Source organism: Gymnoscopelus braueri (genome assembly GCF_963280865.1).
Source record: "Gymnoscopelus braueri genome assembly, chromosome: 10".
NCBI lineage: Eukaryota > Metazoa > Chordata > Actinopteri > Myctophiformes > Myctophidae > Gymnoscopelus > Gymnoscopelus braueri.
This window is the reverse complement of record NC_137611.1, coordinates 46,467,105-46,485,662: the sequence shown is the minus strand read 5'-3', so window position 1 is coordinate 46,485,662 and position 18,558 is coordinate 46,467,105. Positions and strand designations below refer to the sequence as shown.

Below are 18,558 nucleotides of genomic sequence, written 5' to 3'. Positions count from 1 at the left end.
TGAATGTGGAAACTGCAGAAACAGTAACAACAGGGACAACATTGGATTGATTTATCTCAAACACTCCTAGACAATCCACTCGATTAGAACAATGGCAACCGGGTCTGTTAGCCTCACCCATACACATGTAAATGCAGCAAAAACATACCCCTGTGCGACACCACTCCAGTTTTAAACGAACCACAGCTACTTATATTCAATATGTATTTGTCCGTACATTGTTTTGTTTTGATGTTTTGTTCAACTTTTGCTTTGGCAATGTAAACGTATGTTTTCTCATGCTAATAAAGCTCCCTTGCATTTAATTGAGTGAGACCACACTGAAATCTTTCTGTTTTTGTTTTTTAGACATTCAGCTAAAATGGCGGAGCAAGAAGTTCAACTTGACCAGGAAAAGTTCTGCTGTTCTATCTGTCTGGATCTACTGAAGGATCCAGTGAGTGTTCCCTGTGGACACACCTATTGCAGTAGGTGTATTGATAGATACTGGAATCAGCGTAATCAAAGGGGGATATTCAGCTGTCCACAGTGCAGACAGACGTTCAACCCAAGACCTGTTCTGAAGAAAAACATAATGTTGGCTGACATGATGGATTTACTTAAGAAGACAGCACTCCAAGCTGTTCCTCCTGATCACTGCTATGCTGGACCTGGAGATGTGGCCTGTGATTTCTGCACTGGGAGAAAACTGAAAGCTGTGAAGATGTGTCTTCAGTGTCTGGTCTCTTACTGTGACGCTCACCTCCAGCCTCACTATCAGTCTCCTGCCTTTAAGAAACACAAGCTGGTCAAAGCCTCCACCACGCTTCAGGAGAACATCTGCTCTCGTCACGACGAGGTGAAGAAGCTTTTCTGTCGTACTGATCAGCAGTGTATCTGTTATCTGTGTTCCATGGAAGAACACAAAGGTCATGATATGATCTCAGCTGCTGCAGAAAGGACTGAGAGACAGAAAGAGCTTGATACGAGTCAGCAGAACATCCAGCAGAGAATCCAGGAGAGAGAGGAAGACGTGAAGGTGCTTCACCAGGAGTTAAAGTCCATCAACCACTGTGCTGATAGAGCAGTGGAGGACAGTGACACGGTTTTTACTGAGCTCACCACTTCTATTAAGGGAAGACGATCTGAGGTGAGAAAGCTGATCAGAGACCAGCAGAAACGTGAAGTGAGTCGTGCTGAAGAACAGAGGAAGTGTGTGGAGCAGGAGGTTACTGAACTGAGAAGGGGACATGCTGAGCTGGGGCAGATCTCACACACAACGGATCATATCCATTTTCTAAACAGTTCTACCTCCCTCTCAAGGATCAGTGAGTCTACACATCCAGTCAGCAGCAATGTTCGTCCTCTGAGATACTTTGAAGATGTGACTGTGGCTGTGTCAAAGATGAGGGACAAACTGGAGGAAATTTTTAATGAGGATGGGACTGACGTCTCAGTTAATAGAGGGGATATATTACTGCCAACACCAGAACCCAAGACCAGAGCTGAGTTCTTAAAAAAAAAAAAACTAGAGGTACTTTTAGTGATCCTTTTCTTTGTAATTACGTTGACATATTCTATTAGGAGCAGTGTTCAGCCCCAGTGGACACACGGGGAGTATCCTGGGGCTCTGTGGGTTGTTCAGGAACACCTCAACACAAATCTAGGTTGGCTTGGGTTCTGGTTGGGTTCAACACCACCAGAACCCCAGAGCAGAGATGAGTTCTTACAATATTCATGTCCAATCACACTGGATCCAAACACAGTACATGTAGCACTGTCTCTGTCTGAAGGGAACAGAAAAGTAACATCGACTGAAGGACTGACATCTTATCCTTATCATCCAGAGAGATTCACTGCTTGGGCTCAGGTTATGAGTAGAGAGGCTCTGACTGCACGCTGTTACTGGGAGGTAGAGTGGAGTGGATCCTCTGTTGGTATAGCAGTCTCATATAAAGGTATCCCCAGGTGGACCGAGCCAATTCGTGACGATAGATTCATTAGATTGAGATTTGGAAGACATGATGATAAATCTTGGGCTATTCATTGTGAGAAGGAAAAATGTTTTTCCGCTGATGTCCCTACTCAGGGTTACGAAGGTCGGATATCGTCTAGAGTAGGAGTGTACCTGGATCACAGTGCAGGTACCCTGTCCTTGTACAATGTCTCCTACACCATGACTCTCCTCCACAGAGTCGAGACCACATTCACCCAAACCCTCTATGCTGGATTTTCGTTTCTGAGTGCTGGAGACACTGCTGAGTTGATTGACCTCACTCAACACAACATGTTTGACCTCATGTAGATCAAACTTTGAGACTGTCTCTCATGAGTCATGAATGACTCCACAATAATTTATTCATAATTGGATTAGTTTTCTCTCGAGATTAACATTCTCAGAATCCAAAAAGCAAATTGTTCTGTACAATGTAAATACAATAACCAAATGATTTGTTTTACCTCAGAAACCAGTAATGTTGTTGACACTCAAATCATGTTTATTTTATTTGTCTATTGAGAAGATATACGTTATTCTGCTTTCAGATAATGTCTTAATTATCTGTTTTACATTTTTTTCTCTCTCTTTTGTTATCTGGTAATTGGGGCTTTCACTGTATTTTTCTGTACCATGTTTTGTCTTGTAGTTATGAAGTAATCATTATTTTGTGTAAACATTGTGAAATAACATTATTCCCCCCCCCCCTCCCTTCTTTTTCATGTTTAAATATTCTCTGAATGCATTTCAACTGAATTTACATACGTTTTGGAATTACATTACTTTTATATTTCATTGAATGTAATAAATAGTAAGCAACATGATACATACTATTATTTGAATAAATGTGTATATGGCTGTAAGTGAATTGTGTTTGTATTATTGTTTTATGAGTGTACTTTAAGCTGCTGTCTTGTGTCAGTGTAAAGTGGACTGGGACACTGTAGTGTGTCACAGCAGTAGAATTCTGAATAAACGGACATTTAAGTATTCCTCTGACACTGTCAGTTCAAATAGTAGCACACTGAAACATAACAAGCATAACATTTTAGACAGCTTTAGTGTGGAATGCAGGCGTAGAGGGGGGTGTAGAGAACGAGACAGAGCGAGAGATAGAGAGCGGATGAGTTTCAATGTATCTTGTCTTGCCCACCTGGGGGCGCCAATGCATGCAAACTTATATTTATAATAAATGTCTCACTGACTACAAACAGTTAGAATGTAATGAAATAAATATTTTATTACAGAATTATGCAAAATAAGTATTTCCTGGAAAACATCAAAATGTTGGAGCTTGCAGAAAAACTAATTGAGACCACTGAGCTACCACTGTAAACCTGTGATGTGACAAATAAATAGACCACCATTTTAGGGGCAAGGCATTGATTGATTGATTGATTGAATACTTTAACAGTTAGCAAAATATAACTGTGGTACAATTATACAATGATGCTGAAAGGATAACACAAAAAGGCCTAAGGGCTTGTTTCCATTGTGGTCCTATGTATTCAATGTGAGCTTGTAGATATTATTTTGGGGAGCTGCGGCCTGAAAAGGTTGAGAATCACTGCTCTATAGTAATGATTACTAGTGATCATCATGGCTATTTAACACTTATAGCCTATGTAAACAGTAGGCTAACTTTTACTCCAAGAGTGTACAAATGTAACCACATGGACCCATAAGGGTTCCATTTGCACATTGGAGTCACAAATAGATAAATGAACAATTTTTAGATTTATGGCATGTTTGATATTTGGGTCTGTCGGCCCCCCGAGGAGAGCCACGCTACAGCCAATGAGAGCACATTACAGCCACACCGCGTGGCTAGTCCTCCCGCATAGAACCACAATATTACCGTCCAGACAGTCCTGTATTCCTAAACATAACCTCAGTAAAACTGTGCAAAAACCTAGCCTTATTCCTAATCTTAACCTCAGTAAAACTTTGCCTAAACTTATTTCTAACGTTATCCTCAGTAAAACAAAATGGGGGTGAGCGTGTTTTGGGGCGAGTCTTCCGGTTACCGGCTCCAGCCTATAGGGTTGGAATCGCTGGACTGGAGAGGATTCTAAGACCACTTTTGGGACAAAAGCAACAGTTAAAGTAGAGCTGTGAGGGAGCTGAAGAACACCCCCTTCACTAAGGTGAAAACAGACATGCTTGTGATTGACAGAACATGCTAATATAGGAAGTTTACTGTGGTTATTTGATGATGTTGTACTCCAGCTGACGTCCATCATCTTGTTAAGCCTGGCAATTACCTTGTCAGGCTGTACCACGGTGTCAGGGAAGAGAGAGGGGTGTGGGTGGAGGGATTTTGTTTAGTTTTTCTTTTGTTTGTTATACGTTTGTTTTGACCTGTTTTAACTAAGTAGTAATTGGTATGGTGTGTCTGTAAATGTTGTTGCTGTGGTAGGGTGCATACCATGTCTTCTAGTGTTAGTGGTGAAATGCCATGTTGACCTGCACTGTAGAGGTGACGGTAGAGTCGGCATGGTATAAGTACCAGGTGGGGGCAATGAGTGTGGTCTGGCTTTTAGTTATTGTTTCCCAAGCATTGGATCGTGATAACATTTTAGTATTACGTATTTCATAAATAAAACCAGAAAATCTAATAAATTCCATGTATTTAAAAAAACAACGTTAAAGACGTTTGTGAAAATAGATCTACTAACTCAGTTGTGGCCTCTGCTATTTTCACTTGCTTGTGTCCCGGGCAAACATCTAATTTCTCTTTTGGGTCTTGAGCTAAAAAGTTTGGGAACCACTGCTCTAACAGTTGTAATGAGGTTTTGTAAATGGTGTTGGTTTACAAGTAAACGGCTTAGCTTTGAAACTATCTCTACTGGACTATTTATTCTACATCACGCTGTACACCTCGATCCTGCAGCCATCCTATTCTCTAAGGGTCCACTACCACAATGTCTTACAAGGACCAAATTAAATGAAATAAAAACTTGACTTAAGCATATTTGCCAGTGCCGTTTTATTTTGAACATACTGATTTACTGAAATGCCATGGCCATAGTTTAAAATATGTCTGCCCAGTAGGCACTAATAGCAATGCTTTCACTCCATTTAGTTATTTTTAATGTTATATAATTTAAAAGGTGGTTATCATTCATTCATAGCTTCATAATGCTATAGCTAAGGTTTTCTCTGGCAGTTTTATGAGCCAGTGATTCTCAAAGTGGGGTCCTTGGAGGGGTTCCAAGAATCCCCTGCAAAATGTACCGTGGCTATTTAAAAATAGCAGATATACAAGCTCACAGCGCGTCACTCACTTCATGCCGCATTGCGAGCTTGTACATCTGCTATTTAAAAAAAAAAAAATTAAAATCTAGAAAGTGTTTTGAATATAATATGTATTTTTTTTAACACAAATCTTCTCTTCTCGGGGTCCCTGGCACAAAACATTTTCAGGGGGTCCGTGGCCTATAGCCTACATATCAATTTGGGGGTCCTTGACACGAAAAAGTTTGAGAACCACTGTGCTAAGCAACATGTTGTAGTTGGGCAAAGGAGGTACTCGGTTTCAGAAATCAGTGAATCACTAAATCAATAATAAAACTAGAAAAAGTGCTCCTGGGAGCACAGGTCTCCGCCAGGTCAGGTACGTTATTGTGGCCTCCTGGTGGCGCTATAATAGGCCAATGTGAAAAGGGTGCCATTTCTTCCTCGGCTTAGTGGGAATGTGCATGCATTCATGATTTGAGGCATTTTGTTGCAAAAATGTGTTTTGCTAAAGTAGACCTGCTGGTGGCGCTATAACAGGGCAATGTGAAAAGGGGGGCATTTCTTCCGCGGCCTAGTGGGAATGTGCGTGCAAATTTTCACGGAAATCGCAAGCTGCGTTCATGATTTGAGGCATTTTGTTCAAAACGGACCAATCCTGCAAACTTTGGAAGCCAACCTTAGCCAATGAGGATGGAATATGGGAAATCGGACATATCCGTGTTGATCACATGGCTATGGAGATACTATGTACCGATTTGCATGTTTTTTGGACAAAATCTGTAGGAGTAATAGCAAAAAAAATGTTTTGCAAAAGTCGGCCTATGACGGGCTGATCTGAAAAATGTGGGGCAGAGGTTCTGCTGTGGTATCCAGGGAGTGTGTTGTTATGACCCTGGCCTAGGGGGACCAGGGAACACAACAAAAATACAGGGGAGACGCAGTTTACAAAGAATATAGTGTTTATTTAAGTAACCAAAATGAACAAATAGATAAATGAACAGATGAGGTGTGGAAATCAGTAAAGTCAGTAGTGTAATGCGTGTATGCATGAGTGGATTGTGTAGTGTGTGTGAGTGTTGAATGTGTGAACATAAGGTGGAAACAAGGAGGTGTAGGTTGGGTGAGGAGCTAAAGCAAATGAACTGAAGGAGAGAAAGAAGACTGGGGAGGGCAGGCTTTTATAGGGCGTGGACACCCGGGCCCAGGTGCACGCCAATTTGGCTGATTGCCAATATCCCACTGCTCCCCAAGTCCTATTGGAACCAATGAGAAACATAAATGAATACAAAGCAACCATATAACCTAAGAGTGACATAACATACTATAATATCATACAGGGAACCGTCACAGTGTGTGCACAGTTTCACAGCGACCGGGCCAACGGTGGCGGAGATTAGCTGGTCGCAGACAGAAGGACGGACACACACACACACACACACACACACACACACACACACACACACACACACACACACACACACACACACACACACACACACACACACACGGACGGCGGACGGACAGGGGGTAAAACATACTCTCTCGCCATGCCTTTCGGCCTGGCGGAGACAATAAAATAATTTAAAACCACTGCTGTGATAGAACATGTTGTATTATAAGTGTTCCTTTGATCTGTGTGACTCTTGCTATCTTGAGTCAGCAGAAGGTGAATGTGCCACAGACCAACACAACATGATTTAATAAGTCATGAGCAATCAGCATCAAATTGGGCCCATAGCATATATCTGGACTAAGCCGGGATATAAAAGGCTAGCACAAAAAACGCTCTGGGTACTTGTTTCCATTGCGGTCCTATGTATTCAATTCATCAACATAGCATAAAACATTTACACAATAATACATGCCATCAACAAATACAAACGCTATACAAAAGGTGGTCTCCTGGGAGATGTTCTGTCAGGCCAATTTTGAAAGAAACCAGTGTTACACATCCTTTAATGGATGGTGTCAGGGCATTTATAAGATACAGTGTTTTGTATGAAAACTCACATATTTACTTATCCAAGTAACTACATTTCTGACATTTTCTATTGGTATTTAAATGATATATATTTTTTATAAAATGTACTCCTACTGTTCACAGAGTTACTTTAGTTTGCTTGTGTTTAACCAATATATTTGGCAATACACCTGAAATCCTCAGAATGTGAACGAAGTAGGCCTACTGTACATTTTTACAATGGGATTATGATAATGCTGAAAACAGAGGGAATTTGAATTTAAGCTGCAATCCATAACCTTTAAGTGAATAAAAAGTTATGTTGACCAATCTATATGGTGGAATATGTCAATGCAATATAACAAACTACTGTGATGGTTGGAGGTGGTCTCCCCGCTCTTCCATTGAGACATAAGATCCTCTGGTCAGGTAGGACATCTACTGGTTGACAAGAGGTATTGCATGAAGGGCAACAGGAAACATTTGGACCCTGTGTAGGACATGAAAGTTACGGATTGCAGCTTTAATAATAATAATAATAATGATAATTATAATGATAATGCCATTATTGATAATAATAATAATACACTTTATTTGTATAGTACATTTCTTATACAATATGCAGCTCAAAGTTGTTTATATTAAACTGATTAAAAAGAAGCAAACAAGAAAAACGAAATGATTTGCATAAAACAGACTAAAACAAGAGATAATTTATGCACATGAAACAATTAAATGAATTATCTAAATATGGTGAGAAATAGATACATAATAACTTCTCATGCACTGTTTTAAGAATACAACACACTTCATTAATCTACATGAAACATGGTATTAACATGGAACAGATGGTTGTAAGATTAATGTTATTCACACATTCTATAGGCTCCCTTTTAACTGAATAATGAAAATATGAATATAAATTGTAATGTAATGTCTATAGCGCATATTAGGCAGACAAACCAAAGCAAACACACAAACTACCACATGCAAACACAGCCATCATGTAACTGTACCAACACACCAGATAACCAATACATTGTGAAAATGGTGATTTCAGAACTCTTTCACAGATCCAAAGGTGTCATTTGGCGAACACCCTGTCATTCCATCCTCTTGTATCCAGAACCAAACCGTTGACTAAAAACTCCACACATTGTTGCGTTGAGTTTTTTTTTTTTTTTTTAAGGTGATTAGGTAGGAATATTTAATTCATAACACCTGTACAGGGATGTTTTTTTCACTGTATCGAATCACAACATCAAATGATATTCTAGATATTAGATACAAATTTATAATAATAAAGACCTGATTCCAACGGGGGAAACTAGGTTTCAGCTTTACCCAGCTGAGGTGGTCCTATTTAGCACTTAGGAGAGCAATTAGGGGAGAACAGTCCCACTCATGGACACCTCTACCCATGGAAACAAACCATTGACCTTTGGACTAACAGGCTGCCACCCTACCCGTTGAGCTATGGCCTCCCTGCTGGCATCTGTTGATGATCATAAAGTCTTTCCTTCTGTCATGAACCAAGGCCCTGTTTCACTAACACTACTCTAGATCAGTGGTTCACAAAAACTGTTGGCTCGAGACTCAAAAGACAAATTTAATGTCCCAGGGACCCAAACTAGTCCCAAACTAGAGAAAATAGCTGATCTACAAGGTTACAAAGCTGTGAGCTTGTAGATCAGCTACTGTCTACACAGTTACACCTCTCTCCCTAGGAGGTGAAATGTAGTCCGGAAATATTTAAACTTGAAAAAAGAAGAAAGAAGAATTGAATATTATTTCACTATTTCATTATGTGTGTGTTTAGAAAACACACACATAATTATTACTTTACGTGCAACACACAAAATGGCAGCCTACAGATAAATCATCCCAAAAAACATCCCAATTTCCCCATGAGATAAATTATGAATATAGAGGAGAACAAATTGGTAAAACTGATAATTAACAAATGATTTGAAAGTAAGACTTACTTAAAGTAAGAATTAACATATATCTTCTCAATAGACAAAATAAAATGATTTGAGTGACAAAGCAAATATCAACATTACTGGTTTCTGAGGCCAAACAAATCAAAAGAACAATTCACTTGTTGAATTCTGAGAATATTGATCTTGAGAGAGAGAAAAAAACAATTACATTTTGAATAAATTATTGTCATGAGAGACAAACTCAAAGTCTGTTCTACATGAGGTCACACAACTCAGCAGAGTCTCCATCAAGATAAAAAGTAAATCCAGCATAGAGGTTTTTCTGGGCGAATGTGGTCTGGACGCTGTGGAGGAGAGTCATGGTGTCAGAGACATTGTAGAAGGACAGAGTACCTGCACTGTGATCCAGGTACACTCCTACTCTGGAGGACACACGACCTGTGTAAACCTCAGTTAGGGTTACGTTTACGAAAACACATATGTCATGCCTACACCTTAAAGACCAAGCTTTATATTTAGTGTCATAAATCATATCGTCATCTTTATATGAGACTACTATACCAACACTGTATCCACTCCACTCTACCTCCCAGTAACAGCGTCCAATCAGACTCTCTCTACTCAGAACCTCGATGGTTCTCTCTGGATTAAAAGGATATGATTCTGGTTCAGTCAATGTTGCTTTTCTGTTCCCTTCAGACAGAGACAGGTGTTGATGTGCTGTGTTTGGATCCAGTGTGATTGGACATGAATATTGTAAGAACTCAACTCTGGTCTTGGGTTTAAGCCAACCAGGATTCGTGTTGAGGTGTCCCTGAACAAGACACTGAACCCCTAACTGCTCCCTGTGTGTCCCCTGAGGCTGGACACTGCTCTTAATAGGATGTGTCAAAGTAATTACAAAGAAAAGGATCACTACAAATGCCCTCTTAATTTTTTTAATTTTATAATTTTCCTCTAATGTGTTTGTTTGTAAGAACTCAGCTCTGGTTTGGGGTTCTAGTGATGTTGACAGTAAAGTATCCACTCTGTTCACTGTCTCTGAGATAATTGTCCCTTCCTCTTTAAAAATGTCCTCTAGTTTGTCCCTGACCTTTGACACAGCCACAGTCACATCTTCAAAGTATCTCACAGGACGGACATTGCTGCTGACTGGGTGTGTAGATTCACTGATCCTTGAGAGGGAGGTGTACCTGTGTAGAAAACGGATGGGATCCTCTGTGTGTGAGAGCTGCTCCAGCTCAGCATGTCTCCTCCTCAGGTCAGTAACCTCCTGTTCCACACGCTTCCTCTGTTCTTCGGCCCGACCCACTTCACTTTCTTGCTGGTCTCTGATCGACTCCCTCAGCTCAGATCTTCTTCTCTTAATGGAAGTGGTCAGGTTAGTAAAGACAGTGTCACTGTCCTCCACTGCTCTATCAGCAGAGTGATTGATGGACTTCACCTCCTGGTAAAGCACCTTAACGTCTTTCTCTTTCACCTGGATTCTCTGCTGGATGTTCTGCTGACTCATGTCAAACGTTTTCTGTCTCTCAGTCCTTTCTGCTGCAGCTGAGATCATATCGTGACCTTTGTGTTCTTCCATGCAGCACAGAGAACAGATGCATTTCTGATCAGTACGACAAAAAACCTTCTGCACCTCGTCGTGAAGAGAGCAGATGTTCTCCTGAAGCTTGCTGGAGGCTTTGACCATCTTGTGTTTCTTAAAGGTAGGCGATTGATAGTGAGGCTGGAGGTGAGTTTCACAGTAAGAGACTCGACACTGAAGACAAGTCTTCACAGCTTTCTGTTTTCTTCGAGTGCAGAAATCACAGGCTACATCTCCAGGTCCATCATAGCAGTGATCAGGAGGAACAACTTGGAGTCTTTTCTTCTTCAGTAAATCCATCATGTCAGCCAACATGGTGTTTTTCTTCAGAACAGGTCTTAGGATGAACGTTTCTGTGCACTGTGGACAGCTGAATCTCCTATTTGATCATCCTGATTCCAGTGTTCTTCAATGCATCTACTGCAGTAGTTGTGTCCACAGGGAACACTCACTGGATCCTTCAGTAGATCCAGACAGAACTTTTCCTGGTCCAGTTGAACTCCTTGCTGCTGCGCCATTTTACAGCTGACTGACTGACAAACAGGCAGTGGTTCATTTTCCTCAATCCTCAGAGATCAGATCACATGACATGGGAGGTTTGTTTGTTTTTGTGTGTGCATGTGTGTGCGTGTGTGTGTGTGTGTGTGTGTGTGTGTGTGTGTGTGTGTGTGTGTGTGTGTGTGTGTGTGTGTGTGTGTGTGTGTGTGTGTTATTTTGGAGGGGGATCTCAGAGAGAGAGAGAGAGAGAGAGAGAGAGGGGGGGGGGGACATGTTTCTGCCATGACATTATTCTGACGGCCCATTGTTTCGACATCCTGTTGGTCCCACTGGCCCCATTATAATTAACCCTATACCTAACCCTAACCTCACACTAACCACAACAACAGTCTTAATAACGGGATGTCACACACACATGTCACTGGAATCAACGTAAGAATTATGAGCGAAGCCCTTCTGCATAGCATATCTGCTATGAAACTACTGTCAAAGTTTCTGAAGATGACAGACAGATGTCTTTTTGATACGTTACTCCACCTTTCTTTTGGAAAACTGTTAGTTTGACCAATCAGAGATAATTCCATATCAGAATGTGCATCCCCTTTATCACGTGTTCACGCATGCTTTATATGAGGCAACCCTTGACACTTGATACATATCAAAATATGTGGCCAGAACTGCTATTGTGACACCATGATGGAACATTCTAGCAGATATATTTAGCTCATTGTGAAGCAAAGAGAATATTGCATCACGCATTAACTATTTTCCCAACTCTACTGACTCATATTTCAACAGGGTGAATATTTACTAGACGCTGCCTCTTTAAACATACTCCTCCTATCTCTTCCTATCCACCCACACATGCACACGTACACACAGTCAGGAACAACCTCCCATGCCTGGGATTTCTTAGGATATTAAACCACGCTGAACTCTGTCTGTTTTTTAGACATTCAGTTGAAATGGCGCAGCAAGATGTTCAACTGGACGAGGAAAAGTTCTGCTGTTCTATCTGTCTGGATCTACTGAAGGATCCAGTGAGTGTTTCCTGTGGACACAACTACTGCAGCAGGTGTATTGACAGACACTGGAATCAACGTAATCAAAGGGGGATATTCAGCTGTCCACAGTGCAGACAGACGTTCAACCCAAGACCTGATCTAAAGAAAAACATAATGTTGGCTGACATGATGGATATACTTAAGAAGGCAAGACTCCAAGTTGTTCCTCCTGAGCACTGCTATGCTGGACCTGGAGATGTGGCCTGTGATTTCTGCACTGGGAGAAAACTGAAAGCTGTGAAGACGTGTCTTCAGTGTCTGGTCTCTTACTGTGACATTCACCTCCAGCCTCACTATCAATCTCCTGCCTTTAAAAATCACAAGTTGGTCAACGCATCCACCACGCTTCAGGAGAACATCTGCTCTCATCACGATGAGGTGAGGAAGCTTTTCTGTCGTACTGATCAGCAGTGTATCTGTTATTTGTGTTCCATGGAAGAACACAAAGGTCACAATATAATCTCAGCTGCAGCAGAAAAGACTGAGAGACATAAAGAGCTTGATATGAGTCAGCAGAACATCAAGCAGAGAATCCAGAAGAGAGAGAAAGAGGTGAAGGTGATTCACCAGGAGTTAAAGTCCATCAATCACTGTGCTGATAGAGCAGTGGAGGAGAGTGACACTGTCTTTACTGAGCTAATCATTTCCATTAAGGGAAGACGATATGAGGTGAGAAAGTTGATCAGAAACCAGCAGAAACATGAAGTGAGTCGTGCTGAAGAACAGAGGAAGTGTGTGGAGCAGGAGGTTACTGAACTGAGGAGGAGACATGCTGAGCTGGAGCAGATCTCACACACAACAGATCACATCCATTTTCTAAACAGTTCTACCTCCCTCTCAAGGATCAGTGAATCTACACACCCAGTCAGCAGCAATGTTCGTCCTCTGAGATACTTTGAAGATGTGGCTGTAGCTGTGTCAAAGATGAGGGACAAACTAGAGGACATTCTTAAAGAGGATGGGACTGACGTCTCAGCGACAGTGAATAGAGTGGATATATTACTGCTGCCAACACCAGAACCCAAGTTCTTACAAAAAAACAAACTAGAGGACTTTATTAAAATAAAACAAATAAAGAGGGTACTTGTAGTGATCCTTTTCTTTGTAATTACGTGGACACATCCAATTAGGAGCAGTGTTCAGCCCCAGTGGACACACAGGGAGCAGTTAGGCGTTCCATGTACTGTTCGGGAAGACCTCAACACAAATCCTGGTTGGCTTGGGTTCTGGTTGGGTTCAACACCACCAGAACCCAAGAGCAGAGCTGAGTTCGTACAATATTCATGTCCAATCACACTGGATCCAAACACAGTACATGGAGCACTGTCTTTGTCTAAAGGGAACAGAAAAGTAATAACGACTGAAGAACAGAAACCATATCCTCGTCATCCAGAGAGATTTACTGCTTGGCCTCAGGTTCTGAGTAGAGAGGGCCTGACCGGACGCTGTTACTGGGAGGTAGAGTGGAGTGGAATCTATGTTGATATAGCAGTCTCATATAAAGATATCCCCAGGTGGAACGGGCCAATTCATGACGATAGCTTGAGATTTGGAAGACATGATACATCTTGGGCTTTTCATTGTGAGAAGGAAAGATGTTTTTTCGCACATGTTGTCCCTAGTACTCAGGTTTACACAGGTCGTGTATCGTCTAGACTAGGAGTGTACCTGGATCACAGTGCAGGTACCTTGTCCTTGTACAATGTCTCTGACACCATGGCTCTCCTCCACAGAGCCCAGACCACATTCACCCAAACCCTCTATGCTGGATTTTTGTTTTGGAGTCCTGGAGACACTGCTGAGTTGAGTGACCTCACACAACACAACCTGTGTGACCCCATGTAGATCGGACTTTGAGACTGTCTCTCATGAGTCATGAATGACTCCACAATAATGTATTCATAATTGGATTGGTTTTCTCTCGAGATCAACATTCTCAGAATCCAAAAAGCATTTTTTTCTTTAAAGAATGTAAATAAAATAACCAAATGATTTGTTTTGCCTCAGAAACCAGTAATGTTGTTCCTGAGCTTTGACACTCAAATCGTGTTTATTTTATTTGTCTATTGAGAAGATATTATGTTAATGTGCTTTCAGATAATTTCTGAATTATCTGTTTTACTATTTTGTTCTCTCTTTTGTTATCTGGGAACTGGTGCTTTCACTGTATTTTCTGTACCATTTTGTGTCTTGTAGTTATGAAGTAATCATTATTTTGTGTGTTTGGTATTCCATTGTGAAATAACATTCAATTATTTTTTTTCCTCCCTTCTTTTTCATGTTTAAATATTCTCTGGATGCATTTCAACTGAATTTATACGTTTTGGAATTACATTATTAATTGTATATTTCATTGAATGTAATAAATAGTAAGCAACATGATACACACTATTATTTGAATAAATGTGTTTATGGCTGTAAGTGAGAGAGAGAGAGAGAGATGAGTTTCAATGTATCTTGTCTTGCCCACCTGGGGGCGCCAATGCATGCAAACTAATATTTAAAAGAAATATCTCACTGACTACAAACAGTTCGAATGTAATGAAATAAATCTTTACATTATACATATAGAATTGTATACAAAATAACCCTGGAAAACAACAAAATGTTGGAGCTTGCAGAAAAACAAATTGAGACCACTGAGCTACCACTGTAAACCTGCAAAAAAATAAATAGAACTTCATCATTTTAGGGGCAAGACATTGATTGATTGATTGATTGATTGATTGATTTATTGAATACTTTATTAACACTACCTTATTACAATGATGCTAAAAGGATAACACAAAAAGGCCTAAGGGCTCCATTGTGGTCGTATGTATTCATTTCATCAAGCCACTTCATCTTTGGCGCTCCTGAAAACTACAAATAATGGAGCTTGTACAAAAAATAACATCACCCACCTCTTTACACCTGTAAACCTATGATGTGGAAAAAGGAAAAAAGAAAAGAAATGAGAAAAGACCATTTCTGCATCAAAAGTAATCAACAAACTAAAAACTCTACTCGTCAAATAATATAAGAAAGAGTAAAAAATTGTGAAAATGGCTGATCTGCAAGCTGTAGATCGGCCAATATTTAATCTATGGAACTCATAGTCAAATATGATTATTTTTGGGGGTCCCCAGTTCAAATATGATTCATTTGGGGGTCCCCAGTTCAAATATGATTATTTGGGGGGCAGCGGCTTGAAAAGGTTGAGAACCACTGCTCTATAGCAATGATTACTAGTGATCATCATGGCTATTTAACACTTATAGCCTATATTAACAGACTAGGCTAAGAGCCAAATGGACCCATAAAGGTACCATTTGCACATTCTTGGAGTCACAAATGGATAAATTACCATGTTCCTGTCTACCCCACTATTTAAGTGTGGATGTAATTTACATGTGAGTTTCAGCCAGCCTGTGTTTGTGTGTGTGTCTATTGTGCATTCAGTCAATAGAATTTGTGCGAGGTTGTGCGATGTGTTATTGTCAATGGTTTGTGTGCGTCTATTGTGTTCGTGGTGAGTAGCATTTTCTGTGTGCATCTATTGTGCAGATTGTAAATAGTTTTGTGTTCCTTTATTGTAGCATTTCCTTGTGCTTCTATTGCCATAAACAAGTAACAACTAAATGTAAAAGTGCAGTAAGTGATTTTTTGGGTTTTGTTTGTTAAAATAAGTATTAAACAGCTCTATCTTTCTCTCATTGCTATATAGTGTTTGTTCAGTAACAAACAGAGGTCTCCCTGTCTCCAGTTCTTTAGTAAGCAGAAAATAATACCAATTATATCCAATCAGGTGTGAGAACTCATATGGGACACAGGATCAACAATTGAAATAGGAAGTGATGAAACAAAGCAAAGAAATGAGCAGACAATGCAGGGTTCTTCCTCCTGGTTGGATAAAACGTATAACACACCTGAAAATGAATTTTCTATTTACTAATATGGAGAGACAGGGTCCAGGGAGACCCCTGTTACTGAACAAACAATATAGCCATGATTACCATAAAAATATAGAGCTTTATTTTTATTTGTTTTTTACAAATTCATTCTAAAATCACATAAAGCACATTTAAGCAAGACACAAAACTAAAGGAAGCAGCGTTCTATGTGGAGGGTGTTGTAAATACAGTGGAATGGCTACCAGACAACATTTATGTGTGCTTCTATTTCACAATCTGTCTACAGCAGTGGTTCCCAACCTTTTCTGGATCACTTGAAAATCCCATCCCATCCGACCACTTAACACAGTAGCCAAATGCCTGCCGTGTTAAGTGGTCAGATGGGTCAATCAATCAATGATCAATCACTCGATTGGGATCTGGCTTGGATCAATGGAACCTACGTAGTATACGTTAAGTTCCCATTTATCGGTATCACAAGGAAAACACCCTATTTATTTGTATTGTTTTATATTAAAGCTGCACTATGTAACTTTCCTCTTCTACCCCGGATTTGAACCCGGTTTGGTTTCCTGCACAAGTGCTGACATTTTTATACCATTGAGCTAATAGAGCCATGCCTGCTTGCTCAGGGGATACATTGAATCTTGACCATCAGGTCAAAATTTGTGTCAGATCCTGTGTCTAGGTGAGAATTGACCTTTGACACGATCTAAATATCTCAATAGAAGAGCAGGGAGACTAAATACAACCACCCCAATTATATAAGTTATATTGTATTAACATACTCTACCATACAGATTGGATAAAATTACATTTTATTCATAAAAAAAAAAGTTACATAGTGCCGCTTTAATGTTATATTACCAATAAAATACGTGTTTTGCCATTTATTTGGGGGCCTACTTGTAAAAGTATCCTCATGGTCCACCAGTGGGCCCCGGGTATACCAAAACGCTCGCTCGGCCTGGGGCAAATCCAGTGACCTCGGAACGGTCGCCACCTGCTATTCCTAAACGTAACCTCAGTAAAACTATGCCTAAAACCTAACCTTATTCATAAACGTAAACTCAGTAAAACTATGCCTGCGAGTTTAACTTTAAAACCATCTCTGCTGGACTATTTATTCTACATCACGTTGTACACCCGGGTCCTGCAGCCATCCTGTTCTGTAAGGGTCCACTACCACGTCTTACAAGGACCAATGGGGTGGGCACAGGTGCATTACAAAACTTCATTTCCCCCTGTAATTTAATACAAAAAGTTAATCTTGAATATATTCTAGATTCAGTACACATAAAGTGAAATGTCAACCCTTTTTTGGTTTTAATCTTGATTACTGCAATAAAACACATGACAATCGAATATCCAGTACTCAAAATATTAGAACATACTGTATAAGCAAAGGAAAAAAGATTGATAATACAGAAATGTTGAACTTCTGAAAAGTGTTAACCTTACACACTCAATACTTGGACATCCAGCCTATGTTCCATAAGCTGGAGGAATCCAAGTTGCTTGACGTCCAGCGTGATGTTTTCACAGTCGGTAATGATTTGGGGTGCCATGTCATCTGCTGGTGTTGGTTCTCTGTGTTTTGTCAAGTCCAGAGTCAGTGCAGGTGTCTAAGAGGAGATGTTATAGCACTTCATGCTTCTGTCTGCTGACAAGCTTTGTGGAGATGCTGATTTTCTTTTCCAGCAGGACTTGGCAACTGCCCACTATGCCAAAACTACTAGTAAGTGGTTTGCTGACCATCATATTACTGTGCTTGATTGGCCAGCCAACTCTCCTGACCTACTACTGTCAAGATGAGACACCAGACCCAGCAATACAGACAAGCTGAAGGCCGCTATCAAAGCAAGCTTTGTTTCCATAACACCTCAGCAGTGCCACAGGCCGATCACCTCTGTACCATGCCACATTGATGTAGTAATTTATGTGAAAGAAGCCTGACCAAGTATTGAGTGCATGAATAAACATAGCCTACTTTTGAAGAGGTCGACATTTAAATCTTTTTTTGTTTGTTTGGTCTTATGTCTTGTGGCTATTCTAATATTTTGAGATACTGGATTTTTTATTTTCATGAGCTGTAGGCCTATGCCATAATCGTCAAGATGAAAATATAAAAAAGTATATGAAGGTTTCACTTTTTGAATTACATTTTCCACAATATTATTAAAAAATGTTGGTTGACACTTTGATATATGCATATTTGTTATAGTACAGTCAGCTGAGCTCACATTACAAGTCGAGACAAGTCTGAACTTTAACTTCAATTTCAACGTATATATCAGGTATAAACATATTATTCACTGCTGTAGCCAGTGGTGCAACAGTATCAAGACACTGATTTCAGGGAAGGTATGTTCTTCTTTTCAAAGATACATGTCAGCC

General features: G+C 40.2%; 3 protein-coding genes across 3 annotated transcripts; 2 read left to right on the top strand and 1 right to left on the bottom strand.

The window, feature by feature from the left end:
• Nucleotides 1-361: 361 nt before the first annotated feature.
• Nucleotides 362-2,284, top strand: LOC308093630 (tripartite motif-containing protein 16-like; the record flags this gene model as incomplete). The annotated part of the gene is made up of 2 exons (XM_080439962.1): nt 362-1,435; nt 1,625-2,284. The coding sequence occupies 2 exons, from the start codon at nt 362-364 to the stop codon at nt 2,282-2,284; spliced, it is 1,734 nt and encodes a 577-aa protein (XP_080296088.1).
• A 7,087-nt stretch (nt 2,285-9,371) lies between these two features.
• LOC308093629 (tripartite motif-containing protein 16-like) lies at nt 9,372-11,021 on the bottom strand (the record flags this gene model as incomplete). The annotated part of the gene is made up of 2 exons (XM_080439961.1): nt 9,372-9,462; nt 10,132-11,021. 2 exons carry the CDS (start codon nt 11,019-11,021, stop codon nt 9,372-9,374), a joined length of 981 nt encoding a protein of 326 aa, XP_080296087.1.
• A 1,148-nt stretch (nt 11,022-12,169) lies between these two features.
• Nucleotides 12,170-14,572, top strand: LOC308093098 (tripartite motif-containing protein 16-like; the record flags this gene model as incomplete). Its single annotated transcript, XM_080439313.1, has 1 exon — nt 12,170-14,572. One exon carries the CDS (start codon nt 12,170-12,172, stop codon nt 14,111-14,113), a length of 1,944 nt encoding a protein of 647 aa, XP_080295439.1. The 3' UTR covers nt 14,114-14,572.
• Nucleotides 14,573-18,558: the final 3,986 nt, after the last annotated feature.